Source organism: Malus sylvestris, chromosome 10, assembly GCF_916048215.2.
Source record: "Malus sylvestris chromosome 10, drMalSylv7.2, whole genome shotgun sequence".
Lineage (NCBI taxonomy): Eukaryota > Viridiplantae > Streptophyta > Magnoliopsida > Rosales > Rosaceae > Malus > Malus sylvestris.
The window spans coordinates 35,499,088-35,525,495 of NC_062269.1; the positions used below are offsets into that span (position 1 = coordinate 35,499,088).

General features: G+C 38.9%; 4 protein-coding genes across 11 annotated transcripts; 3 read left to right on the plus strand and 1 right to left on the minus strand.

The window, feature by feature from the left end:
- The first annotated feature begins 104 nt into the window (after positions 1 to 104).
- LOC126587958 (protein LSD1-like) lies at positions 105 to 10,995 on the plus strand. 2 transcript variants are annotated; one of them, XM_050253077.1, is made up of 8 exons: positions 183 to 407; positions 504 to 578; positions 8,252 to 8,365; positions 8,538 to 8,648; positions 9,486 to 9,598; positions 10,277 to 10,357; positions 10,470 to 10,523; positions 10,637 to 10,995. In XM_050253077.1, exons 3-8 carry the CDS (start codon positions 8,254 to 8,256, stop codon positions 10,676 to 10,678), a joined length of 513 nt encoding a protein of 170 aa, XP_050109034.1. In that variant the 5' UTR covers positions 183 to 407; positions 504 to 578; positions 8,252 to 8,253; the 3' UTR covers positions 10,679 to 10,995. The 2 variants fall into 2 exon arrangements, with proteins under 2 accessions (XP_050109033.1, XP_050109034.1); XM_050253076.1 differs by lacking the exons at positions 8,252 to 8,365; positions 8,538 to 8,648; positions 9,486 to 9,598; ... (1 more) ...; positions 10,470 to 10,523; positions 10,637 to 10,995 and adding an exon at positions 982 to 2,383 and having other exon boundaries at positions 105 to 407.
- Positions 10,996 to 11,764: 769 nt separating this feature from the next.
- Positions 11,765 to 12,801, plus strand: LOC126587969 (CASP-like protein 1B1). Its single transcript, XM_050253087.1, has 3 exons — positions 11,765 to 12,036; positions 12,134 to 12,260; positions 12,379 to 12,801. Exons 1-3 carry the CDS (start codon positions 11,804 to 11,806, stop codon positions 12,595 to 12,597), a joined length of 579 nt encoding a protein of 192 aa, XP_050109044.1. The 5' UTR covers positions 11,765 to 11,803; the 3' UTR covers positions 12,598 to 12,801.
- Positions 12,802 to 13,490: 689 nt separating this feature from the next.
- Positions 13,491 to 15,919, plus strand: LOC126587961 (coatomer subunit epsilon-1-like). Its single transcript, XM_050253079.1, has 6 exons — positions 13,491 to 13,855; positions 13,965 to 14,116; positions 14,686 to 14,821; positions 14,909 to 15,064; positions 15,369 to 15,448; positions 15,628 to 15,919. Exons 1-6 carry the CDS (start codon positions 13,592 to 13,594, stop codon positions 15,722 to 15,724), a joined length of 885 nt encoding a protein of 294 aa, XP_050109036.1. The 5' UTR covers positions 13,491 to 13,591; the 3' UTR covers positions 15,725 to 15,919.
- A 1,046-nt stretch (positions 15,920 to 16,965) lies between these two features.
- LOC126587954 (UDP-arabinose 4-epimerase 1) lies at positions 16,966 to 22,354 on the minus strand. 7 transcript variants are annotated; one of them, XM_050253072.1, is made up of 11 exons: positions 22,199 to 22,354; positions 21,275 to 21,428; positions 20,913 to 21,037; positions 19,954 to 20,067; positions 19,758 to 19,865; positions 19,573 to 19,664; positions 19,117 to 19,258; positions 18,896 to 18,990; positions 18,101 to 18,230; positions 17,680 to 17,824; positions 16,966 to 17,567 (listed from the first exon to the last, which is right to left on the minus strand). In XM_050253072.1, exons 2-11 carry the CDS (start codon positions 21,333 to 21,335, stop codon positions 17,323 to 17,325), a joined length of 1,257 nt encoding a protein of 418 aa, XP_050109029.1. In that variant the 5' UTR covers positions 21,336 to 21,428; positions 22,199 to 22,354; the 3' UTR covers positions 16,966 to 17,322. The 7 variants fall into 7 exon arrangements, with proteins under 7 accessions (XP_050109029.1, XP_050109032.1, XP_050109031.1 ...); XM_050253075.1 differs by having other exon boundaries at positions 21,275 to 21,318; positions 22,227 to 22,350; XM_050253074.1 differs by having other exon boundaries at positions 21,275 to 21,318; positions 22,199 to 22,350.
- Between the last annotated feature and the right edge of the window lie 4,054 nt (positions 22,355 to 26,408).

Genomic DNA, 26,408 nt, shown 5'->3' on the forward strand with positions numbered 1-26,408 from the left:
TCGTACATTTCCGTGTCAATATTTTTTTTAAACACTACATGGACCTTATTTTCTCACCCGTAGAGGTAGACGATATTAGCCGATTAGAACCGAGATGTCGGTTTTACAACATAAAAAAACAAGGTTGTCCGTTGAAAATTCTAATGTGAATCCGATATCTCCAATATTCCAACACATTATTTACACAACAACAATCAACGATATCACAAACGCAAAGAATTTCAACAAACGACCAAAAACTTTATTCTTCCCTTCTTTTCTTCGACATTTCCTTATCATTTCCACCCTATCCAGAAAGCCCGCGTCTTTCTTTGGATTCGATTCCGCGTTTTGGATTAATAAAAAATAAAAAAAATCCCAAAAATTTCATATTTTGGTCTCAGATTTTACCTTTCCTCGAACCTCAGGTATTCATTTATTTGTTTTTTTTGTTTTTTTTTTCCCGATGAATAATCGATATTGCGTTGACTTGGATTGATTGAAGCTCTTTGTTTGGGATGCAGCAATTCGATTACGTCGAATTACAGCTCCGATTGCTCGAGGGGTCGTGAAATTTGAACTTTTTTGAACGAAATCAGGTATCTTTTTTTCTTCTGATTTTACTTATTTTGTGGAAACAATTGTTAATTTGAATTTGGTGGTTAATTTAAGAGGCTGCTTTTTCCTAATTGCTTGCAATGGTGTTAGTGAATTGCTGCATATTTGCGTATTTCAATGCATTTGTTATGGTTTAGTTCCTCTATGTTTCGTTTGGGCCTCGGTATTACGTTTGGGATTTTACCTGCCAGAACTTATTTAGGCTTTAGATTTTGTCTGCCAGAACTTATTCAGGTTTTGATCTTTTTATATAGAACCCACCTTGTTCATCGATGTTTGTGTTTATTTGGCTGAAGACTTGATATGCTTGTGCTTCAGTTTACGTGTAGATTGTAGGAGGTGGATTGTGTCTGAAACATATAGGAATATCTCTTTTGAGTGTAGATGGGAACCCGATTTTCCAGATGGATAATGAAACAGCCCCGCCAATATTTCTTGGCTGTCCGGTATAAAACAACCTCAATTGAGTATGTGGCATCGAGAGCCAGAGATCCCACGTTTGAGAAACTGATGGACAAGTACAAGAACCTTCTCAAAGTCATTGCTGTCCAAGATCTCATCCTTGCAAACCCCCACGACCCTGCAGTGTCCCTAGATTTTCTCTCCAAGCTCTCGCAAAAGCTCCATCTCAACCGTGGAGCAGTGTCCTTCCTCCGCAAATACCCTCACATTTTCCACATTTACCATGATCCCATGAAGTCCCAGACCTTTTGCAGATTAACTGACAGAGCCGTTCAAATTTTTAAAGACGAAGCTGAGGCTATCAACGCCTCGTTGCAACTTGTTGTTGATCGACTGCTTCGGCTTCTATCAATGTCTACTTCCAAGATGTTGCCACTCCGCGCCATTTTTAAAGTTGGCAGGGAACTTGGGCTTCCCGATGATTTTGAGGACACTGTAATATATAAAAACTCCCATCTTTTTCATCTTTGTGATGCTCATGAACCCAATACTCATAACTTGAAACTGGTTAATGCAACTTCTGACAAGTTCATTGCAGCGGTTGAGAATTGGAGGGTAGAGGAATATTACAAGGAGGGTAGCAATGTTGATAGGGCTGAAATTCAGTTTAGTTTTAAACATGGATATCCTCCAGGGATGAAATTAAGAAAAAAATTTAGAGCCAAGGTCAAGGAGTGGCAGAGGTTACCTTATGTGGGCCCATATGATGTGATGACAGAGAAGAAGAGGTTGTCTAAGGCCGGAATGATGGCTGTGGAGAAACGGGCAGTTGCAATTGTTCATGAATTCTTGAATTTGACAGTAGAGAAGATGGTTGAAGTGGAGAAAATCAGCCATTTCAGGAAATGTTTTGGATTTGATGTGAATATAAGGGATTTGTTCTTGGATCACCCGGGGATGTTCTATTTGTCAACCAAAGGAAAGAGACACACTGTTTTTCTGAGAGAAGCTTATGAGAGGGGGTGTTTGATTCACCCAAATCCAGTTTATAATGCTAGGAGAAAGCTTCTGGATCTTGTCGTTTTGGGGCGTCATGGCTTGTTTAATGATGGCTCTAAGCCGAGGAACCTTGCTAGTGACAAGGAGGCCAAGTCACTGGAACAGCACAATGAAGAAACCTGTAGCTCTGATTAATTAATGCAGTTTTTCCTTCCTGTGAACCTGATAAGTTTAAGACTTTAATAGTCAGAAACTTATTCAATTTTGATCTTATCACGTGACTGTGAATGTCAACAATTCTTTTTATTTGGCTTAAGAAATGATGCGAGTATTACTATGTGGTCTTGAAGGAGCAGCTAGAGCCCTCGCTTATACTTGGATTTAAGTTTTGGTGTTTCTCTTTATATTTCCTGTGTTACTCATATAAACCTTTAGTTAAATTTACCTTAACTTACAGAAACTTAAAAAACAAAAAATTATGACACATTTTGCCTGTATACCTATAAAGTAGGAGGAAGTGTGGTAGCTTATTTCTAAAGATGGGATCGTCTGCCGCTATTGGTGTTCCCTTTGTAGTGTTACTGTAGTTAATTAGTTATACGAAGTCATCTTTGATTTCATGATCAATCACAATAGCTGACTTGCTGCAAGAAATTCAAATCTTGCGTTGTAGATCAGGAAATGCTGGAAGAAATATTAAAAAAATAAGGTTGCAATCTCTACCACAAACAACAACAACAACAAAGCCTTTTCCCACTAAGTGGGGTCGGCTATATGAATCCTAGAACGCCATTGCGCTCGGTTTTGCACATGTCCAAACCCATTTTGTGTACGTGTTGATGCTTCACCGCCCAACATTCTGTGCCATACATCATCGCCGGCCTTATTGCCGTCCTATAAAATTTTCCCTTGAGCTTCAGTGGCCTACGACGGTCACACAACACGCCGGATGCACTCTTCCACTTCATCCATCCAGCTTGTATTCTATGGTTGAGATCTCCATCTAATTCTCCGTTCTTTTGCAAGATAGATCCTAGGTAGCGAAAACGGTCGCTCTTTGGTATTACCTGATCTCCGATCCTCGCCCCTAACTCATTTTGGCCTCCATTTGCACTGAGCTTGCACTCCATATATTCTGTCTTTGATCGGCTTAGGCGAAGACCTTTAGATTCCAACATTTCTCTCCAAAGGTTAAGCTTCGCATTTACCCCTCCTGAGTTTCATCTATCAACACTATATCATTTGCGAGAAGCATACACCAAGGAATATCATCTTGAATATGTCCTGTTAACTCATCCATTACCAACGCAAAAGGGTAAGGACTTAAGGATTGTTGATGCACAAAATCAGTGAGGACTTTGGTACAACAGAAAGTATTAAGTTATTGCTCTGGTCATTAGTGTGGATAAGTATGTAAAAGGATAGAGACAGGAAAGCAAACATAAGATGTACGTGGTTCACCCAGATTGGCTACGTCCACGGAGTAGATGAGTTCTCATTAATTGTGAAGGGTTTACATAAGTACATAGGTTCAAGCTCTCCTTTAGTGAGTACAAATGAATGATTTAGTACAAATGACATTAGGAAATATTGTGGGAGAATGATCTCATAATCACGAAACTTCTAAGTACCAAAGTGTGGTATCGTCTTCACTTGCCTTATTTGTCTCATAGGTAGATGTGGCATCTTCTATGGAAGTACTCTTCCTCCATCCAGGGGTGGTATCTTTAAGTAGTGGAGATGCATAAGGTAATGTATCAATTTCACTTGAAGCTTACTTGTAGTTTCAGGCTTGGTCAAGCGCGATACAAACCATGTAGTAAGAGTCCCCCAAGTCACCGAGCTAGGGGATCTGCTGAAAGAAGTGACAGACAAGGTAAGCAATCAGAGCTCCAAGCAATCAGTCCCAGATCAGAAGTTTGATTTCGAGTTCCGGCTGATTGTTCTCATTCTCCCTATCTTGCAGGCAGCATGAAGGATAAAGAGAAGAAAAGAAGAATAGATGATATGAGATACTTTTGCTTTTGAAGAAGTAACTTTCCACAGGCTTATTCTTGAACTGGGCTGGAGGGTTTTCTGGTTTCCTCCAGAGTATAAGGCCGACTGAAGAATTTGAGGGTCAAAACAAGTCCATCAAATCTAGAGTACGTTTGACCCTGCTGATATGGGATACTTTTGCTGTTGACAAAGTAGTGGATGTATCGGCACGCGTTCTGTTACGCTTGTCTCCACATGCTTCCTTGTATCCTTCTCACTTTCCCTATCGGTTCCTCAGGCAGATGTGGTATCTTCTCTGGAAGCATAAGATGTTGAAGATGAGTACTCGAGAGCAATGCCAGGTAAGTAATCAGGTAAGGGGTTCCAGGCAGTCAGTTCCTGACTGGAAGCTTGATTCCAAGTGCTGACTGATTGCTCTCTTTCTCCTTGTCTTGCAGGTAAGAACAAGGCCAAAGGAAAAGACAGGGAAAAAGCATAATATGGGATACTCTTGCTTTTAACCCTGATGATATGAGATATTCTTGCTCTGGTGTAGCTTGTTTGCAGAGGTATTATCGGGGGGAAAGAAAGCTGAGTATTTCGAGAGGCTTCGTTGGGAGTGCCCTCTCAGATATGAGGAAGGGTTGAGCATTTTTGCAGGTCTGCCTGTCCGTTGAGGATGGAGGTCGACATATATAGAAGTCTCCCTAACAACAAGTAGTAATGCTATTCCTTTACCCTGCTTGGTCATAGCACGGTAGTGGGAGCTGCCAGCTTCACGTGTGTCAGAGCACTTTGAAAAAGTGGTATGTGGTATCTGGAAAGCTGATGTTGCGTGTGAAGATTACAGACAAGCTTTATCCAAGGAGATCTGGCTCTCGAAGTTGAGAAAGCGGTGCCTCTTCGGCTTTTGAACAAGCAATCCTGTCGGGGATCTGGCTCTCGAGATTCGGAGAACGGTGCCTCTTCAATTTTTGAGAGAGCAATCCTGCTGGGAGTTTGGCTCTCGAGATTCGGAGAGCGGTGTCTCTTCGATTTTTGAAAAATTAATCATGTTGGGAGTCTGGCTCTCGAGATTCGGAGAACGGTGCCTCTTCGATTTTGGAGCAAGCAATCTTGTTAGGAGTATTTTCTCGAAAGTGAGTAAAGGTAGGGCATGTTTGCTAGTCTACCTTGCCACGGAGCACAGAGGTTGACACACAGGAACTTTCCAATTATCCAGCAGTGGTGCTGTTCCTTTACCCTTGTGGGTAATAATATGATAGCTAGACCTTCAAAATTTATGTGTCTAAACTTTGTTAGTGCTTATTCTTTGCTATTCTTTTACCCTTCTTGGTCATAGCGATGTAGTGGGAGCTGCAAGCTTCACATGTCTAAACTTTGTCAGAGATCTTTGGCAAAGTTATCTGTGGTATCCCTGAGCTGATGGTGCGTGTGAAAAGTGGATGATTGAACAGTAAGATTCACGTGATTTCTACTTCACCAGAAATCTTCAACAGAATGCCCGTAATTTCAGCAAAGCTGAGTGTGCATGTGACAGGTTCTGACAAGGCTGAAAAAAGCATGTGCCTCTTCGATTTCTGATATCGGCCCTCGTGGTCTCTGAGCAGCCCATCTTTTGAGAAAGCAAGCCTCTTCGATTTCTGAGATCGATCTTCGTGGTCTTTGAGCAGCTCAGCTTTTGAGAAAGCAAACGCCTCTTCGATTTCTGAGATCGGCCATCGTGGTCTCTGAGCAGCCCAGCTTTTGAGAAAGCAAATGCCTCTTCGATTTCTGGGCAGACGCCTCTTCGATTTCTGAAGCTCCGTCGAGTGCAGATTTTTATAGAGGCTGGCATTAAGTTTCAAAGCACACTTGAATCTTCACCAGTAAAAGCTCCCTTCTTGCACTTCTAAGATCTTGATTTGTCCGACCTCTTCTCTCTTCAACACCTTTGAAAATGTCTGGCCCCTCCGACCGTCGTTTTGACTTAACCTTGTTGAAGAGGCAGCCACGCCTTCTCCAGACAACATATGGCGCCCATCCTTCTTATCCCCTACTGGTTCTCTTACCGTTGGGGATTCCGTGATGAAGAATGATATGACCGCTGCGGTGGTGGCCAGGAACCTTCTCACTCCCAAAGATAACAGACTACTTTCCAAACGGTCTGATGAATTGGCTGTTAAGGATTCTCTGGCTCTGAGTATTCAGTGTGCAGGTTCTGTGTCTAATATGGCACAACGCCTATTTGCTCGAACCCGCCAAGTTGAATCATTGGCGGCTGAAGTGATGAGTCTCAAACAGGAGATTAGAGGGCTCAAGCATGAGAATAAACAGTTGCACCGGCTCACACATAACTATGCTACAAACATGAAGAGGAAGCTTGACTAGATGAAGGAATCTGATGGTCAGGTTTTACTTGATCATCAGCGGTTTGTGGGTTTGTTCCAAAGGCATTTATTGCCTTCGTCTTCTAGGGCTGTACCGCATAATGAAGCTCCAAATGATCAACCTCCGATGCCTCTTCCTTCTAGGGTTCTGTCCAGTACTGAGGCTCCGAATGATCCCCCTCCGATGCCTTCTCTTTCTGGGGCTCTACCGACTGCTGAGACTTCTCCTAAGCAACCTTTGTGAAGGCTCCCTCTTGTTTGTTTATTTTGATTCATGTATATGTACATATTTGAAACTTATCGGAGATATCAATAAATAAGCTTTGCTTCATTTCCAACGTATTGTGTTAAATACACCAAAGCTTTCTTCACTGAGTGGGGTCGGCTATATGAATCTTAGAACGTCATTGTGCTCGGTCCTGTGTCATGTCCTTCGTTAGATCCAAATACTCTAAGTCTTTTCTTAGAGTCTCTTCCAAAGTTTTCCTAGGTCTTCCTCTACCCCTTCAGCCCTGAACCTCTGTCCCGTAGTCGCATCTTCTAACCGGAGCGTCAGTAAGCCTTCTTTGCACATGTCCAAACCATCGTAACCGATTTTCTCTCAACTTTCCTACAATTTCGGCTACTCCTACTTTACCTCGGATATCCTCATTCCTAATCTTATCCTTTCTCGTGTGCCCACACATCCAACGAAGCATCCTCATCTCCGCTACACCCATTTTGTGTACGTGTTGATGCTTCACCGCCCAACATTCTGTGCCATACAGCATCGCCGGCCTTATTGTTGTCCTGTAAAATTTTACCTTGAGCTTCAGTGGCATACGACGGTCACACAACACGCCGGATGCACTCTTCCACTTCATCCATCCAGCTTGTATTCTATGGTTGAGATCTCCATCTAATTCTCCGTTCTTTTGCAAGATAGATCCTAAGTAGCGAAAACGATCGCTCTTTGGTATTTCCTGATCTCCGATCCTCGTCCCTAACTCATTTTGGCCTCCATTTGCACTGAACTTGCACTCCATATATTCTGTCTTTGATCGGCTTAGGTGAAGACCTTTAGATTCCAACACTTCTCTCCAAAGGTTAAGCTTCGCATTTACCCCTTCCTGAGTTTCATCTATCAACACTATATTTAACACATTAAGGTGTGCATGTGCAGTAATGCTGGGACATCTTGTAGTCATGAAACACAAAGTAGTTTCTCCTTGATAGATCTTCAAATCACTGGTTAGGAATGTTTGCCTCAATAGTTTTTTTCTCTTTACACATATATCTCTTGTTTCTGTGAATGATGCAATTGCTTACTTAATTACTAAGGCCTGACTTGTTTTAACTTTAAGTATTTATGCTGCGTCAAGAATGGGGACATTATTCTGTATAGAAGGGGTTTCTGTCCTTTCCACCCTTAGAATTGTAGATTATCTATGATTGTTGAAATTTGAGATTATCTACGAGTGTTGAAATTTGAGTGTTAGGATTGGCAAGTTCTTTGAAGACATGAAGACCTCAAGGTTGGTTCGATAGTGGGAAGACCTCTAGGGCCTAGATTTTCATGAAGAAAGTTAGTTCAGTCTTGTTGCTATGATTTGCTTTTCTAAATTGTATATTTTTTTTTAATTTCTGAAAGTAAAGAAAAACATATTTTGGGTAAGCTTTAGGATTTCTCTTCATAAGCTTTCTTACTTCTTTTCCGCATTGTAAAATTTGATAATAGATATTTTTAAGTTTTCAGGTTTCCTTTTCAAAAGTTTGGTCAGTTTCTTCAGAATTTGTAATTGAGTACAACACTGTGTAGCATATTGGCCATATAGTAAAAGATCAGAGTTGTGGAGTTCTATAGTTTTCTCTAGTCGTATTTCTGTTGGTAACGCCTCATTGTGTTTGTATGTTTCTAAAAATTGCAGCTATGCAGAGCCAGCTTGTGTGTAGTGGGTGTAGGAGCATTCTTCTGTATCCTAGAGGAGCAACGAATGTTTGCTGTGCATTATGCAATATAATCACCCCAGTCCCTCCTCCTGGTAATGTCCCTTTTGCTTATCCTTTTTCTTAATGGGTGGCAGAGCAAAGGATAAATATGCTGTGTGCTATCATTATAGGACTAGAGACTGATAGACTTCTGTCTAACCTAATTAGCATTTTGTTGGAGAGGTATAGGTTTGGTCACAAAACGTTTGTGCAATGACCTTGCAGGTACGGAAATGGCTCAACTTATTTGTGGGGGTTGTAGGACGTTGCTAATGCACACACGTGGGGCGACAAGTGTGAGGTGTGCCTGCTGTCACACAGTGAATCTTGCTCCAGGTATAATATAAGCTCCCTTGCGTAAAAAAAAAAAAAAAAAAAAACTGAAGTTTTAATTGTCAAGTCATGGAATTGCCGCATTGCAATCTTTGCTCCCCTAAAAATGAAAAAATATATATTAAAAGGGAAATTGATCACTCTTGTAATCTGCCACATAGTGGAAGGAGATCATGCAGCCTTAATGTTTTCCAAAATAAACAATCTTAGGTAGAGACCGTCGGTCCCATGATACTGCTGAGGCATTTCAGTTTATCACTGCATAGTGGAAGGAGATCATGCATTATGTGCGTGTAACTATGAATCCATTTCTGCAATGTTTAGGCAACTCCCAAAAGCTCATTTTGTTTTATATGCTTCTATTTGGAAGGTTCTAGATTATTTTTAGTTTACTAACTTAAAAAAAACTTCTCTCTTTATGTAATGGATAGAGAAAAATTCAAAGATTGTAAGTTTGAAGGAAGCAGATTTCACCTACCTTATGAGGACAGTCATTTTGAAACTTCATTGATTCATCAACATGTCTTTGTATTAAATGAAAGACCATAAGTAAGAATTCCCTTTCTATTGTTTTGCTGTTAATTTTTGTTCCTTTTAGAAGCAACATGGCAGCAATGCTCCCTGTAAATATCAGAGTTTGACATTTATGTTCTTTTGGAGAATTGGAATTACTTACTGAAATTTGTCTTCTGTGTTGTTCACTAAGATCTTAAAAAATTGATTTTAACCAGGATATTTTATAAATGCAAATGTAGAGCTTATTCTATGTTGGATTACTGTTTTTACTTCCTCAGCCTGCTATTGACTTCTCTTTTGTGGGTCTTATTATTGCAAAAATAGCATCCAGTCAGGTTGCCCACATCAACTGTGGAAATTGTCGGACAACACTTATGTATCCGTATGGAGCTCCTTCAGTCAAATGTGCACTCTGTCAGTATGTTACAAATGTTGGTGTAAGTATAGATGAACCTTCTGACTTCCGAGTGCATTAGAATGTTCTGCGTCATGCTTTAATTTTGGCTAAAGATGTTTGCTTACCACATGTTACAAGGTTGTTTTGGATTTACGTGTGTGCAACAGTTCTTGGATTGTTTGATTGGTAGTTTTTAACTTTTGATAAATTCACTAGATGTTACGAATCCTCTTGTTAACTCTAGGTGTGGTGGGATATAAATGTTGCGTGTCATCCTCTTTGCAAATGAGGATATCCTACAGATAACCACTGGCATTTGATACAAGGGAAATCTTGGGTTAAACTACTTGAGGGGAGGAGGCTTCAGGGAATCGGAGGGATACACTGTTATGTAAACTAGCCAATGGAACCAAAAAAGGAACACAATTAATTTAGAGAGATCGTCAATTTTATCTGGTTGAAAATAAACTAAAAATTACATAACATTTGCATGTAGCTATGGCTTATATGTATGCGTCCCATGTTGATGTCAGAATATAAGACTGAAGTCGAGGGATAGCACTTGAATAAACATAAAATTCCGTTGCTTCGTATTGTTGTCTTCTTGGGGCCTACGTACAAACTGGTGCCTCCTATTTTCCGTTATAATCTACACATGATAACATTTGGACGTATGCATCTTGCATTGTGATTGAGTGTTGATTTGAACATTTTACAGATGTCCAATATGAGGGTTCCAATTCCAGCGCACAGACCTAATGGGACAACCAATTCCGGAATGGTGCCCCCTACTTCAGCAGTAAGTTCTTAAAAGCATACTATTTATAATTCCCAGATGAGACCACCTTTGTAGTAGTACCATATGATGCATAGTGAACTCTATTGAATTTATTTCTCTTGTATTTTCTCAGAGCCAGACCGTCGTCGTCGAGAACCCTATGTCTGTCGATGAAAGTGGCAAATTGGTAAGCTTGTCCGATAATGCATCCGTGTATATGCCTATGTTTTCTTTGAAAATCCCTTTTTCCTTGTTGAGCAAACAAAAGATCTCCTGATGATAATACCCTTAATCTCACAGGTGAGCAATGTCGTTGTCGGTGTCACAACGGGAAAAAAATAGCACAGCAGGATTCTGAAGTCTATTGCACCTAGTTTTACATGGCAGGGAACAAATCAAGTCCATATTACTGATTACTTGGAAGCTAGACATGTTCAAATTGGTTGTATATTTTTATTGGAGTTGTTCATAAACATCTGTGCGAGAGACATTTCAAATGCGAGGCGTCGGATAAATGTATTACGTCACCGTGTGTTCCAATTTTCGTTGAGTGACTGCCGGATAAAGTATATATATATATTTTTGAACTGCAAATCCAAATTGTCGCACATTTGTTTTCTATGTAAACAATTTACGTATATGCAACTTCGATTAGCTAATCTTGCATTACTGAAAGTATTCTTCCAGAGTGCTTATCATTTGCCTTTCTGTTCAAGGTTGGCAGTTTTGCCACTCATAAAATCATAGTTGGCGATCCCTCGTTCTCAGCAAGTGACCCTCTTATCACAGTGGTGGAGAAGAATGATGCCCTTGCGTTAAGGCATGGATTCGAACCCCATCAGCTAACCGATTTAACATCTAATTTTACAAATCTATCATTTGACAAATAAAAAAACGTCAATTCTTCCTTATTCTAAATATGCTCTCTTTTACTCTTTTGACTAGAGTTTGGGAATGCTCACAACATGTTTACGTATTTGGAATAAGAGAAAGTCATGAATTGTAAAATTACGGAGTGTAATGCGAAAGTCACATAATTTATTTCTGTATGTGTTAGTAATCGTATGAATAGTCAAGAATCGGAATAATTTGAACGCCCGTGTTTAGCAAAGACGCTATCAAAAATTTTCTTGCATTCATGAAGCGAAAAGCTAATGATGTAGAGAAGAATGTCGAAATTGCTGATGTGTTTGTGCAAGGACGCCAAGAAGAAAGTTTAAACTAAGGTAGTTATGCATTTGTTGGCCCAATTTATCTAAAATTCTGGATGACATAGGCAGATTAAACCATGATGCGTGTGGGGTTAAAAAGTTTTTTCCAAACTACCTGCACCCAACAAGCCCAAAAGTTCGTGGATTGTTGAGACTAATCATAGATGCTTCACTTACTCAACGGCTGGTTCCATCACTATAAGAAGCAACAACTTACTCACTTGTGTATCTATCTGTCTGTCTATCTCAATCAACCATGGCTCTAGAAAATGCGCAGAAACTCGAGGACGGGACGGAATTAGTGGCGGTGAGAAAGCTGACGGACTCGACTATTGTCGTACTGAGGGTGGTTGCGTTTTTGGCCACGGTTTCTGCAACCGTTGTGATGGCAATGAACAAAGAAACCAAGTCCATTGTGGTTGCCACTGTTGGGACTACTCCGTTAAGCGTCACTCTCACAGCCAAGTTTCAACACACTCCTGCAAATGTGTAAGCCTCACAGCACTCTCTCTTTTTTCTTTCTCCCTACTATGCAAACAGAAATTAGAGAACGAAGGGCGATTTTCGCGATTGATGAACGATGCAGGTACTTTGTCATAGCTAATGGAATTGCCAGCTTTCATAACTTGTTCATGATGGCTGTGCATTTTTTTGGAGACCATACGTTCAAGGACAAGGGCCTTCAGCTTGTAATGGTGGCCATTTTAGACGTGGTAAGCAGACCGTTGTTTTTTATTTTATATACAAGCGATATTTGGGGAGGGGAAGAATCGAACACAGAGTTAACAACGTCGACTAAATTGTATCATCGATTGTGTATGCATTATGCAGATGATTGTGGCCCTATTATCTTCAGGCGATGGTGCAGCAACCTTCATGGCACAGCTAGGGAAGAAGGGAAATTCGCACGCAATGTGGAACAAAATCTGTGACAAGTTCGAGAAGTTCTGCGACCATGCAGGTGGTGCCATCATCGCCTCCTACATCGGGCTCATTCTCTTGTTGGTTATCACAGCGTTGTCCATCATCAAACTACTCAAAAGAAATTAGAGCTGCATTGATACTAATCCCTTTTAATGTATCAAAATGTATTGCTTTGGATGTGTGTTTTCTCTCAGTGTACAGTGTTGTTGAATTTACTTCACCCTTTTAATTCTGTGTGCCATGAAATCATGTATTTGGATTGAATGATTTTGCTATGTCAACATAATATGGCATAGTTCTTAAGGAAAACTAATGAAAATTGTTTGAAAACTTTGAGTTTTAATGATAAGGACAAAATAAAGGGTAAAGTAAATAGTACCAGGATTGACTTTTTAGTGTAAAAATGTGGTTTTTCGTTAAAGTGAACAGTACCGGGTGCTTTTCGTTAAAGTTCCCTAATTCTTAAGGAGAATGATAAAGTTTTAACCTAATAAGCGAGCTGCGTACTGTACTGTGAACTCAAAGTATTTAACATTTACATACATGTATTGAAACGAGAAACTTTTGAGTGGGAGCGTTACATTACACAACCACAAAATCATTTAATTTACCGAATTCACAGGCGAATCATTGCATCCATCCGAAATTGACTTTAAAATTGATGACAGAATGAGTTGTGAAGTTATAGGGTAAATCATAATTGGTAATCTTACTAAACTTTCACAAAAGGTATAACAATGTTTTCAAGTCTCGTAAATAACGAGTTAAATATTTGATTATAATTCATTTATAAGGTATTGACACTCTAAAAATCTCATTTTGCATTCAGAATTTTCTATAATTAGTAAGAAAATTACATAAGTTAGGAATGTAGGATGAGATTTTTGTAGTGCTAATAATAGTTTCCTTTATAAAATTGAGACTTTCAATTTTAGAAATTTTTTAATGCACCCGAAACATAAACGTTAACTTAATACAAACGAAGAAACGACGCTAAAAAATATCATTTCTTTTACTAATATTTATATATGATACGATGGACCGGCCCCTCTAGCGTTCGTCCTCTTCGTTTTTGTCTCAGATCTGCAACTGCGAAAAACCAAATCGAAATCTCTCAACAATGGCAGCAGTGGCAGCAGGACCGGACCACCTCTTCAACCTCCGCAACAACTTCTACTTGGGAGCCTACCAGGCCTCCATTAACAACAGCGACATTCCCAACCTCTCCCCCGACGAAGCCGTCGAGCGCGACTGCCTCGTCTTCCGCTCTTACATCGCCCTCAGCAGCTACCAGCTCGTCATCAACGAGATCGACGCCTCCGCCGCCACTCCTCTCCAGGCCGTCAAGCTCCTCGCCCTCTACCTCTCCGGCCCCGATTTCAAGGTGCCGTCTTCGATTTTTGCATTTCGATCCCGAGATCAGAAATTGTTGAATCGAATCGGATTGAATTTGATTGCATGTGCGATGAGTTGAAAAGTTTAAAATTGTGCAGGAATCGGCGATCGCGAATTTGAAGGAGTTGTTGGCGGATCCGGCCGTCGGAAACAACCCTACTCTGAGGCTGATTGCTGGGACGGTCTTCATGCATGAGCAGGACTACAATGAAGCTCTCAAATACACCAACGCCGGAGGCACTATGGAACTGTACGTCAAACTTTCAACTTTGCCTGACCACTATTCTGATATTTACTTAAAAGATCATGTTTTGATTAAACGCTGTAATCAAATTTGAAGTCTTTGCTGTTAGATTTGCTCGCATTGTCATTATCTTTCGAATGAGACATAACCCGAAACACTTGACATTTTTGTTCCTTTAGCTTGATTGATTAATGATTATATTGAGGCTCATCAGCTTTTTGCTAGCTAGTCTGATTAGATTAAGTAAGGAAGCTAATTACAGGGTCTGTTAAATAATTTGAAAACCCACCCTAATATGTGAGTTGTGAACTTCAGAAACCAATTCCCTTTGCATGCTTGTAAATTCTAGATGATTTATGCAATCTACATCTCGCCCTCTGTTGGGTAGTGTCCTTTTCACCTTAGAAATTAGATCGTTGGTGTAACTTATACCGAGGCTAATGATAAGTTGTGCCTTTACTTGTTAATGCATTACCATGTAATTGCATTTTGTTAAACTGTTGAAGGAGAAAGTAGAAATATCATGCTGATGATTTCGTCTCAAGCCTGATACCTGCCTGCTTATGCTTTTGCAGGAATGCATTGAATATCCAGATATTCCTGAAAATGCATAGGTCAGATTATGCTGAGAGACAGCTGCGGCTCATGCAACAGGTCGACGAGGACCACACACTAACTCAACTTGCAATGGCATGGTTAAGTCTGGCAGTGGTAATTAAATATTTGTTTTCCTTTCAGTTCCCCTTCAAGACTAGATGTCATAGTCCACGTTTGTAATTTCACATTCTTCAAAATCAGGGTGGTTCCAAAATACAGGAGGCATATCTCATCTACCAAGATTTATCTGAGAAGTCTCAGGTTACGAGTTTGATCCTCAATGGAAAGGCTGTTTGCTGTATGCATATGGGAAACTTTGATGAAGCTGAAACACTACTTCTTGAAGCACTGCAAAAGGCAAGTATCTAAGTGATATATTGGTGGCTTTTTTAGAGCTTTTAAGGTGTCTACAGTTTGTATCCAGTCAATTAGAAAAATTTCACAAAGTCGAAGTCTTACTAAACAAAATTACATGGTTACATCCTTATGCATACTCAACTCAAATCTGACTGTATACCAAAATTACATGATTACATCCTTATTCATCTACTTTCCTGTTTACTCTAAAGTTGCGTATTTTTGTAATAGGAGTGACATTGGATTACGCATATTTTTTAAGACTTCTGAGAGTGATACAAGTGTCATTTGATGTCTGTCACAGGACGCAAAGGATCCAGAAACTCTAGCCAACCTTGTTGTATGCTGTCTTCACCTTGGAAAACCATCTTCTCGTTTCCTCAGGTAAATCACAAAGGCTGCTTCATACAGCCGTTATAATGCAAAATGTCTTTTACGCATTCATAAATTTTGTTATTTCGTGATTTCATAAGAACGCTGGAATTATAAAATTATATGTGCCGCATATCACGTGCTGTTGTAAAATATAATGCTCAATGTTTGGGATTTTCACTCTTTTTCAGCCAGTTGAAAATTGGTCACCCAGATCACTTGCTCGTCAAACGGGCCTTGGAGGCAGAACAGAGCTTTAACCTAGCTGCTCTTCAAGCAGCTGGTTGAAACCTCAGAAGTGGTTTGTACACGAGCCGATTAGTGCTATTGTATACTCCTTACACCTTTTACGGCGTCTCATCTTTTGATTTGTAAACCGAGAATATATAAATTTAATTGAAAAGATGTATTTTGGAGGCAGATCAAATCTTTGGGTTTGATTGCTTGATTTTTCAACGATATGGAGTCCAAGTTTGTGATTAATTGCACTTGCTTCCTTTTTTTCCTAGAGAGTTATGTTTTATACATTAGTCACCTTTTTGTTAGCATTCAATGAAAGAATAGTTTGACAATAAAAATGTTAACAATACTTTTTTTTTCCCCATCAATCGTTGTACCACGGACATACATCCGGGCTGTTTATGGCAACTCTCACGTTGAGTGAAACCAAAATACATAGTGGCATCATTTTGTGAAAGATACTGTAAGGATGATAGCATCCGTACTCAGGTTTTGTAGAGCTACTTGATTAGGGACGCTCTTATGCGGGATTGGGGTATCGGCTTGAGCATTTTAACGTATTCGGAAACATCCCATAAACATTTCTCACCACAATCCGGAACCAAAATTTTCCACCGTATCCCAGTCTTTAACATAAAACGTACGAAGAGAAGCATCGCTAGCAGCAGGAAGTGATCCGACATTGTTCCTAGAAGAACAGAACGAAAGTGAATGGAGGGAAAATAGACGTAGCTTGCGTAGCAAGAAACGCGATCGGTAAGATGTCCCAACGCAGGAGATAAGGCACTCGGAAAGCACTCACAAGGTTTTCCGGCTCAAGGAGAGGAAGATCGACCGGAAACTAGTACAAAGCCAAGGCTTAAATAACATCAGCCAAGTCCTAGCAAAAATAGGAAAGCTAGAAGAAAATGGTCTTTTTGGGAATGTTTGCAAATCCAGTTAGGATTAGCTATTGTTTATAAGAAAAACTAATAAAAATAGTTTGAAAACTTTAAGTTTTAATCAAAATGACAAAAAGGTGTTGTAAGTGAATAGTACAAGGAGTGAATTTTTTAAGTAAAATATCATTTTCGTTAAAAATAAACAGTACCATGAGTATTTCGTTAAAACTTCCTTGTTTACATGGCTTGTAACTAATGCTTGACATGTGCCCTAGCGGTGCAAAAGGTGGAAAAAACTTGTTCGGATTAAGATAGGTCAAAGGTTCGATTCCTGCCGACTTAACCGGAAATACAAAATGAAAAGAGCACTAGTGTTGGATACCAACGGAGAAGAGAGGCACGAAGATATGATGATAAAAGGCTGTACCGCTCCTGGGCATCGTTATTGAACTATGTCATCATTCGGATACATCGACTGTAAGTTTGTAACACATGGGCTGCTGCTCCTTTTTCCGGCCACCGGATGATGGCCTGCTACGACTACTAAAGAATATAAACATATATAATTTGACAACAAAATTAATATTGATTCCAAACCTCTACTCTCTTTTTCTTCTCATTTTGGTTAATGGGGATTCTGAATTCCCTCATCTAAATGAGCTAAAGAAGTGTGGCTTGATTCGGCACTGCAACAGATACTGTCTCGATCTTCAGGCTATGCAATGCCGTGACCATTTCAAGAAGACGCCGCCAAAGGGTTTCCGTTCAAGAAGACAACACCAACGGGTTGGTTCCGTACCCATCGCGATGTGCTTTTTGCCATCTCCACGCAACCTGCAGACTCTCTTGAAGGTTGGTGTGTTGAGCGCTCCAGTTGAGTTCACGTAGGATCTTAGATGGATCACTGAAGACTTCAGCGTAGTCACCAGGCCTGCGGGGAAGGAAATCAACTTTTAGGTCCACCCCGGTTGCCTTCTTACACGCCTCCACGAACTCCTTAACTGAACTACCTGGTAATAGACAGCCGTATATATAGCGTAAGAGAAAATTCTGCTATTCACTACAAAATCTTTTGCACAATAAGAAATGGAATTAGAGTCGTATAAATTTCATTTATCCTACCTTTTCCAGTTCCAACATTGTAGATTCCCACTTTACGGGGCTGTGCATGCTCAAGAGCTTTAACGTGAGCATCAACCAGATCAGTGACATCTATATAATCTCTTATGCAAGTTCCATCAGATGTTTTGTAATCGGTACCTCGAACCTGCAAAGCACTTCCGTTACTAAAATTCCAACCCCTCAAAAGAACAGTGGAAACAGCTGATATGAGAAAGCTAACTGAAATCGTCAAAATATACAGATCAAAACCCAATCTGTTTTCTTTTTACTCTTTATGGCAGGTGAGAATTGGTATGAAGATTTTCAAATAATTCATGCACTGTGTCCATAATAAATACGAAACAATAATCATAACCTTAATAGCCAAACCTATAACTTGATCTTTACCACGGATACATCAGTTAATTATGCAACGACTTACCTTTAGCCCAGGAATGATACCACGAGCTGCATCAAAACAAGCACCTGATATTCGTCCATGTTCACGAAGTTCAGGTCTGGGAGCTTCACCCAATCTGCCCTCTGGATCCGACCCAATGACATTGAAGTATCTAGAAGGTTACGAAAAATAAATTAAGTTGTGAGACAATCAGGACAATTTATTCATTCATCTGCTAAAGTAAATTGTTTGTGGATGCCTTATTTGGTTGACATCCTTTGTGGCCAATGACTTGCAGCATAATACAAGTGTAGACATAAGTTATAACACAGACAATATGCAGGTCACACAAGATGATAGTACGTATATTCAGTTGGACAACAAAGGACCTTACAGAAAGTATCACATGGCCTTGTTAACTATTATACAGAAAATGAGATAATGAACCCATTACTAATAAAGATACTGGCCTATTAGTGAAAAAGGTAAAACAAGCTTTGCGCAGAGAGGCGACTTGGAAAATCGAATGAAGGTTTTAAATTTTTAGACATCCAAACCCCAACATCCATTGCCACCTAAGCCAAAGCCACGTATTGTGCTAAGGTTCCAAGTCCAAACCCCACATGTGTTTAGAAGAAAAGCAAAACCTAAGCTATGAAAAGTTAAAAGACGACAAAACAATATTGACATGTGATTCATGTTTTACTGGCAAATTAACATAACTGAAACCCATTTCTGACAAAGTAATCACGCAGCAAGGTTACTCACAGGATTATGTCAACAACGGTTAAAAAAAAAAACATCAAAAGATTTGAAAATTTTTGTTAGGACACGAACCTCAGGATCATGACTGCCATGTCCGAATTCTTATGAAAATCCAAGATGATATCTTCTGCCATCTTCTTTGCTTTTCCATATGGATTAATTGGTAGCTGAATTTATTTCCAAAACCTCAAAGTCAACGACTAAACAAGTTTATTCATTCGAAACAAAACAACAAACCTCTCAAAGTCAACGGCTAAACAAGTTTATTCATTCGAAACAAAACAACAACCCACCTGTGGAGTTTCTTCAGTAATAGGCATCTTCTCAGGTTCACCATATGTTGCACATGTACTGGAATATATCAAAGTCTTCACACCATGTGCAGCCATTGCCTCCAATACCACTAAGGTATTTGACGTAATGTTGTGGTAATACCTGTGCAAAAATTCAAAATTTTCATTAGTAAGATTATTCGTACATGTTATATCAAAGTCTTCCCAGGCCTTTTCTTTAGCCTTTATATTAAGGAAGACAACTGTTTAAGCGAGGTATATAAACTGCCATGTCAACATCCAACATCAGCTCTATGTTCATAATACTGAGCTGAAATTCATGTGTATCCACATAGCATCATTAAGGGAAAATTTTTTAACAAAGAAAGTTCTGGTAAAGAAAAAGGCACACAAGCAAGACAAGCATATTTCCGGTGGTAGTAAATGGTCCTAATCTGGCTCATGGATGGTACTTACTTAAGTGGATCAAGTGTGCTTTCCCCAACATATGCAACAGCTGCAAAATGCATCACAGCATCAAATGCATTCTCTGAAAATATTTTGTTTACCTGGAATATTCAGTTAAGGCTACATTGAAACTTAGCGCTTTTTATTTGCACAAAATATTTGAACAATACTCGTAAAGTACATCACAAGGATACGGATTTTGGATCCCCCAAGTCAGCATAAATAAACTGAAGCCTCCCAGGTTCAGGAAATAACTCTTGGAGAACCTTGACGGCACCTAGGTTTCCCCGTGAGAGGTTATCCTGTGAAAGAAAGAAAATTTTCTTGGTCTAGAGTAATTATCAAGTTAAGTAATAGAGAAGACCTTGACTTCATCCAACAGAGACCTACCACAATAGTTACACGATATTGATCCCTTAGGAGTCGTAATGCAGCATGTGAACCAATATATCCAGCACCTCCAGTTACTAGGACATGAGTTACCCCTGCTTCATGAAGGGAGAACTGGACCAATATAAATAGTACACGGTAAGAATAGGTCTTTACATAGAACTTCTGCAATTTTATGGAAGACATGAATACAAACTAGAACATTTTACTTCTGCCACACAAAAAAGAAAATAGAACTCGCAAAATGTTCCAATGCAACAGCACAAAAATCTCGTACCCAAGTTTTCATATCTTTGTATCAACGATAATCACAATACGCCAAAAAATAAGTCTACCACTCTGTCAAACATTAAGGAGATTGCAGATGGGAAATAATTGACCCAAGCAGGTATCAACAATATACAACAAGAAAAAGGACTGGACCAGATCTGATTAACCCCGCCAGAAGCAAGATGATATGATCTATAATGATTTTCTCCAATGACGATAACCAAATCAACATCATACTGTAATCCCTGACATGATTTCCTAGGACAAGGCGATTAGGACCCCTTAGCCTCCTATTCTCTCTGGTATCCTGAATTCCCTCACCCTGGCCCCCCCTCCCTCAGGACACAGGTGTATGCCTATTTTTGAGGCACCCATGGAGGCTCCTCAGTGGTCAGTGGTGACCACCTAGCCATTCAGGCCATGGTGGCTCATTAGGGTTAACTAAAAACATAGCACAAACAACAACTATTCGCTTCTGTCCATCACTGATATCTGGACAAAAGAGCGAAGTTTTATAAGTAATTCTGTTTGAAAGTCGCCTCGCCATATATAACATCCAGCAGGGCCACCTTTTACAAAAGAGCAAAAAGTTGGCTTTTGCATCCAGATAGTCACTCTAATACAATAAGCACACACTGAAGTATACGTTCAATTCAACCAAAGAAAATACGCAGGGATTAAGGGATTACCGAGCTTGTGGTATTAAAAGATGGGGATTGTTTCAGCATAATAATACATAATGCTGTAAGAGTAGCAGCCAAAAGAATTTTTCCAACAAAGCTGTTCTTCCTCTTGGGATCTGGGTACTCCATGCCTACAAGCACAACAGGGTCCAAGACACAAGCATAAAACTTCCAGATAACTCCCAGCACAAAATATCCGAATTGAAACAATTCATTAAACCTTGGTTATAAACAAATTTCAGAACATACTGAGCAGACTCTAATTTCACCTCCACCTCCTTCAAATCATCGCTACCCATAACGCCGGATGAACATAACAAATTCACAGAAAGAAAAGATAAACATATTGAACGCAATCGAAAACTCACCTCCTAAAGACATGGATCTGTTAGTTCTTGACTGACTTCTGGCCCTGCCAAAATTAAGCATTGGGAGAATGTCTTCAATGCTTATAAATAGGAATCAAATTTTATGCCTCAATCAAGTATGACCTATCCCTGAATATTCTTTTGGTGTAATGCACTGCAGTGAAAGCCAAACACAATCAGCCAGAAAATTAAAAAAAATCACATCCCACAATTACTGAAATTCAAAAGCGGTGGTTATAACTGGGCCCTCTACAAATAAAGCAATCAAATTGAAAAGGTTAAAATCCCAAAGGAGGAAATTTTTTTAGAAACCCTGGAAATTTCACCGGCAAACTCCAAATTCCAAAACAGAAAAAGGGTTGGATTTAGAATCACAAGATCCAAACATTCCCAGAAGAAGGAACTCGAAAAAAAATTCAAAAAATAAACAACCCCAAGTAACATTCCGCAATCCAAGGCAAACACATGGCTGTCAGAGCATGTCTGCCAAAGAAAGAGACGAACTTTGAAGGACCATTTTGCAGAGGGAAAGCCATTGTCAGGAATCTGAAACATATATGGGGAAAACAAACCAAAACCCGTGAAAGCTCGAAGCTTCGAGATCCACCGGCAAAACCACTTCAAATTTTGTGTAAAAATTCAAATAAGAAATTGGGTTTTCTCTAAAATCAATTAAGAAACTGGGTTTTTTGTATGATGATCACAGATTTATTGTTGCAGACAAAAGTACCTGAAAGCTGAAAAAGCAAAACGACAAACAAAAGCATTGACACACAGAAAATACAAAAGTACAAGAAGATGCAAAGACATGCCAATGAGCACGAAAAGCTTACAAATTAAGGCAGGGGTGCATGAATTCAACAGAAAAAGCAAAACAATTGACCACAATGGTAAGAAAAACCAGAAGAAATTGAAAAAACGTACGAGAGAGAGAAAGGGGAGAGAAACGCACAATTAGGAAGAGGAAAGGAGAGAGTCACAACAGGGTGATGAGGCGGTGTTGAATGTTTGCGGGTGGCTTTTGAAAGTAAAGGGAGAGAGAGAGAGAAAGAAAAAGTGAGTTGTCTCTTCCTCTCTCTACTAATAGGCCGAGATTTCTCGGCGTGTTCATGTTTTTGAGTTGTTGGGTTCCTATTTGTTTTTTGTTTTTGGCTTCTGTGCGCAGTAAGAGAAAAAAAGAGGCACAAAAAAATGGATATGGATCGTATGATCTTATTCGTTCATCGTATATCATGCGATTAGTTTTCTTTATGTGTTATTCATATTTAATTTTAAAATTTAAAATTTAAAATTATTTCTGACCACACGATGTACTATAAACGAGTGAGATCACAAGATCCCTAAGATCCTTAGGAAAAGGATCCGGCAAGCATCCTTCTCCCAAAAAAATTCCTACACTTGGATATTTATAAATAAATAAAAAACATAAAATTATTTTTCTTTCTTTTATATATTATTTTTTTATTTTTGCTAATTTGAAATTTTTTTATTTATACAACAATGTAATTTACACTAAAAGGTTGAGAATTTTGAGTAAGTCATATTAAATTAGTATCACACTCAAAATTAAACTTTTTTTTAATAAACGATATTATCTGATTTAAAGATGAAGGGTAAGTTTAGTCTCACAATAAACTAGTAATAATGTGTTCAAATTCATCTTTGGCGAAAATTGAACATAAACTTTTCACTTACAAGTGAAGAGGAATACACTAAACCGTAATACTAAGTGGCAAAATCAAACTTAAAACAGAGCAATATCAATGGACGGTAAGACAATTACATAAAATGTATCTAAAACTTTTTGGAGACGAATTCTAATTTGGATGCAAAATAAAGAACATTGCTATAATTAACTAAAACTTGTATCTGTAAAAATTTAAAGTCTTTTCGATTAAGCAAACTGAAAAGAAAAAAAAAAAGCACTTTACAATATTGTTTTCTCAGAATCTTTCTATGATGTCTTTCAGCGTCGAATGTGGACAGGGTTACTGCACACCTAACCAATAACGTGTCACCATCTCACCACCCCTTCTCCTTTTTCTTCTCTGTTTAGTAGGGTCCACCACTTTGTAATACCCATGTCTTTGTGACAGATATTTTTTCCTTTCTCTTTCTTGTTTAAAGAGTTTGACTGTTGAATATTTATATTTGGAAAATGTCATGGAGGAGATATTTTTGGAGTCCGGATCCTCTTTGTGAGGGTTTCAGAAATTCGTGAATCGTGTTCATTCATCGTATATCGTGCGGTTTATTTTTTTCAAGTACTGTTTATGTTTATTTTTAAATAAAAATATTTAAAATGATTTATGGCGCACGATGTACTATAAACGGACACGATCCACGAATCCTACAGATTCCCAAGATCCTCACCGAAGGGATCCGGAGAGGATCATGTTGGATATTTTTGTACTACATTGATTATATATCATCTTATGTAACAAGTGATGTGTACATATTACGTTAATTACCGAATTAATCTGATTAGATGTTGACTGCATACATTACTTATCACATATAATGATACATTACCATGCTATAAATATATAATCTCTCTAACATTACTCGTTATTTTTTTTTTCAAGTTTTCTTTTTGGTAAGAAACTATATTTATGAATAATTACACATGCACTCAAATTATAAGACTATATTTTAGAGAGTGATTAAGTTTTTAATTTATTTCAGAGATAAACAAAACTTAACTTTAATGTGACAAGTGGTGTCATCGTGGTAATTTTAATTATTTTTGTATTTACAATTTTAGCCATCAGTAATTGGAAGATGGATATGTATCTTTTTGTTTGTTTTGTTTCTTGAGAAAATTGCACAAATACCACCTGAATTTTCAAGGGTGTGTGCATTTGCCACCCAAACAAACAATTTTAACAATTATCCACCTAGACTTTAGCTTTGGTGATAATTTACCACCTCCCTCTAGTTATGTTAACATTCTGTCAAAATTGTATCTCTTTTTATTTTTTAATATTTTTAAAAAAAATACTTAAAAGAAATTAAACAATAATATGAAATACTAAAACTTACAGTAAAAACACACCTAATCCAAAAATAAAATTACCATAGGCTCCTCTCCCACCTCCCTCTACTCTAATTCCTCTTCTCGATCACCCCAAGGTCAGCTAAGGCCATCTCCAACCGAGGGCTGGCCAGAGGGCTCGTTTGAGCCCTCTGGCCCTCCAAGATTCCCCAAGATATTAATATTTTAATGAACAGTACAAGGCCATATTTGCCTCCGTCTCCAACCGAGGGCCAGAGGGCCAAAGGGCTCGTTTTAGCCCTGTCACAAAAAACCGTCTCCAACCGAGGGCCAAAGGGCCATAGGGCCAAACATAATTTATTATTTAAAAACTACAATTTAATGTTGTATAAATGGCCTAGGAAGTTATACGAAAAAAATAGAATTGAAAAAAAATATGAAACAAATTTTGTGAAATAGAAGTTATAGGAAAAAAAATATGAAAAAAAATTTGATTCATATGAAAAGGAAAAAAAAAGGGAAAAAAAGAAGTTTAAATTCATTAAAAAAAAAAGAAGTTTAAATTCATTAAAAAAAAAAGAGGCCTAATAATCCAACGGCTACTAGCCGTTACATTCAAAAACATTTCAAACTATTAGTGTCGGTTATAACCGACACTAATAGTAGAACTATTTAAAAAAAAAAGCTCTTTAATGCTGTCGGTTTTAACCGACAGCAATAGGAAACATTAAAAAAAAAAATAGCCAGCCCCGGGGCTGGCTGGCTTGCCGAAAGCAGCCAGCCCTCCAGCCCTCTCCGATCCTGTGGGGCCCTCCCAGATTCCAGAGCCCTCTGGCCTAGCCCTCGGTTGGAGACGGTTTTAGGGCTATTTTCGGCCCTCTGGCCCTCTGGACCATTCGGTTGGAGATGGCCTAAATCTCCCCCTTTGTGATTGGATTTCATCCCAAAATCTCTAGTCTGATCTGCGACCCCAAATCTCCCTCAGAGATTTTCATTCTAAAAGAATTTGCAACCCCAAACGCTCAACCGGATTCTCGGAGCCCGCACACCTGACCCAGATTTGACCCATCCATCGCGGCTCCTCTTAACCAGATTCCCCTCCCACGCGGTGCAACTGCCGACACTATGCGCTCATTTGATGAGCTGGATGAGATTGAGTCTTAGGATTAAGATTGGATTAGCAGAGACTTATAAGATAGAACTTGTAACTTATATACAAAGATAAGTTAAAGAACTCACTCTATTGTGAATTCATAACTCATTATGTCTAATCACGTCCATCTCACATTTTGACACAACAGACAAACAAGAGATTGGACTAAAATTCATTTTAATTGGTCACAACTTATCTCAACCAGCCCACCAAACCAACCCTATGTGACTACAACCCCCATGGCAACCTATGCCACCTCTTTCTCCCACTCAATCTCTCTCTTGTTTCGTCTCCTCCCTGCAAATTTTAATCTTTTCCAAAGTTTTTATTAGTTTATTATTTATTTATTTTGTATAGACAAACATAACCTTGAATTTAGGCAAGTTTGACAGAATTGATCGGAGGTGGTACATTAGCACCAATGCTAAAGTGTAGGTGAATAAGTCAAAAAAATATCTCTGGGTGGCAAATGCACGGACCCAAGAAATTTCTGGTGGTATTTGCTTAACTTCCTCTTGTTTCTCTATCACCCTTCCTTTTTCTTACTCGTCTTTTTCTATCTCTCTTTTTCTCTATCTTCATTCTGGTTTCTACTCGTCTCTTTCTCGGTCCACCTTTTTCTTACCTCTCACTTTCCCGCTACTTACCTTTCTTTCCTCCTCCTTCTTCATTATCTTCTCTTTCTTCCTTACTGTTCTCTCGTTCCTCCTTCTTACACCTCTCTCTCCTCCTCAACCTTTTTCTTCGCCCTTCTCTCTCCTATTTCTTCTTCATACTTCTCACTATCCCTCTTCCTCTTCTTTTTCATATTGTTCCCTAAATTTATGAGTGTTTTTCTTGAATAATGCTAAGGGGATTAAATTTTTTAAATCAACTTTGCAAACCAAATTATATGGTTATTAATAATTGAATTATTAGTTAAGTGTTGATTAACGTGCTTATTTCCTATCTATTTGTGACACATCATTTGGTTTAAAATTTTGAAC

What these genes read in the sequence shown, in the direction of transcription:
- LOC126587958 (XM_050253076.1), top strand. Translation starts at nt 982, where the DNA reads ATGGGAACCCGATTTTCCAGATGGATAATGAAACAGCCCCGCCAATAT.
- LOC126587954 (XM_050253069.1), bottom strand. Translation starts at nt 21,810, where the DNA reads ATGGCTTTCCCTCTGCAAAATGGTCCTTCAAA. An exon ending in CAGATCCATGTCTTTAGGAG is followed by an intron (nt 21,038 to 21,274) that starts GTGAGTTTTCGA and finishes TTGTGCTTGTAG; the next exon opens with GCATGGAGTACCCAGATCCC. An exon ending in AATATCGTGTAACTATTGTG is followed by an intron (nt 19,866 to 19,953) that starts GTAGGTCTCTGT and finishes TTTCTTTCACAG; the next exon opens with GATAACCTCTCACGGGGAAA.
- LOC126587961 (XM_050253079.1), top strand. Translation starts at nt 13,592, where the DNA reads ATGGCAGCAGTGGCAGCAGGACCGGACCACCTCTTCAACCTCCGCAAC. An exon ending in TCTCCGGCCCCGATTTCAAG is followed by an intron (nt 13,856 to 13,964) that starts GTGCCGTCTTCG and finishes AAAATTGTGCAG; the next exon opens with GAATCGGCGATCGCGAATTT. An exon ending in GCCGGAGGCACTATGGAACT is followed by an intron (nt 14,117 to 14,685) that starts GTACGTCAAACT and finishes ATGCTTTTGCAG; the next exon opens with GAATGCATTGAATATCCAGA.
- LOC126587969 (XM_050253087.1), top strand. Translation starts at nt 11,804, where the DNA reads ATGGCTCTAGAAAATGCGCAGAAACTCGAGGACGGGACGGAATTAGTG. An exon ending in CAACACACTCCTGCAAATGT is followed by an intron (nt 12,037 to 12,133) that starts GTAAGCCTCACA and finishes TGAACGATGCAG; the next exon opens with GTACTTTGTCATAGCTAATG. An exon ending in TGGTGGCCATTTTAGACGTG is followed by an intron (nt 12,261 to 12,378) that starts GTAAGCAGACCG and finishes TGCATTATGCAG; the next exon opens with ATGATTGTGGCCCTATTATC.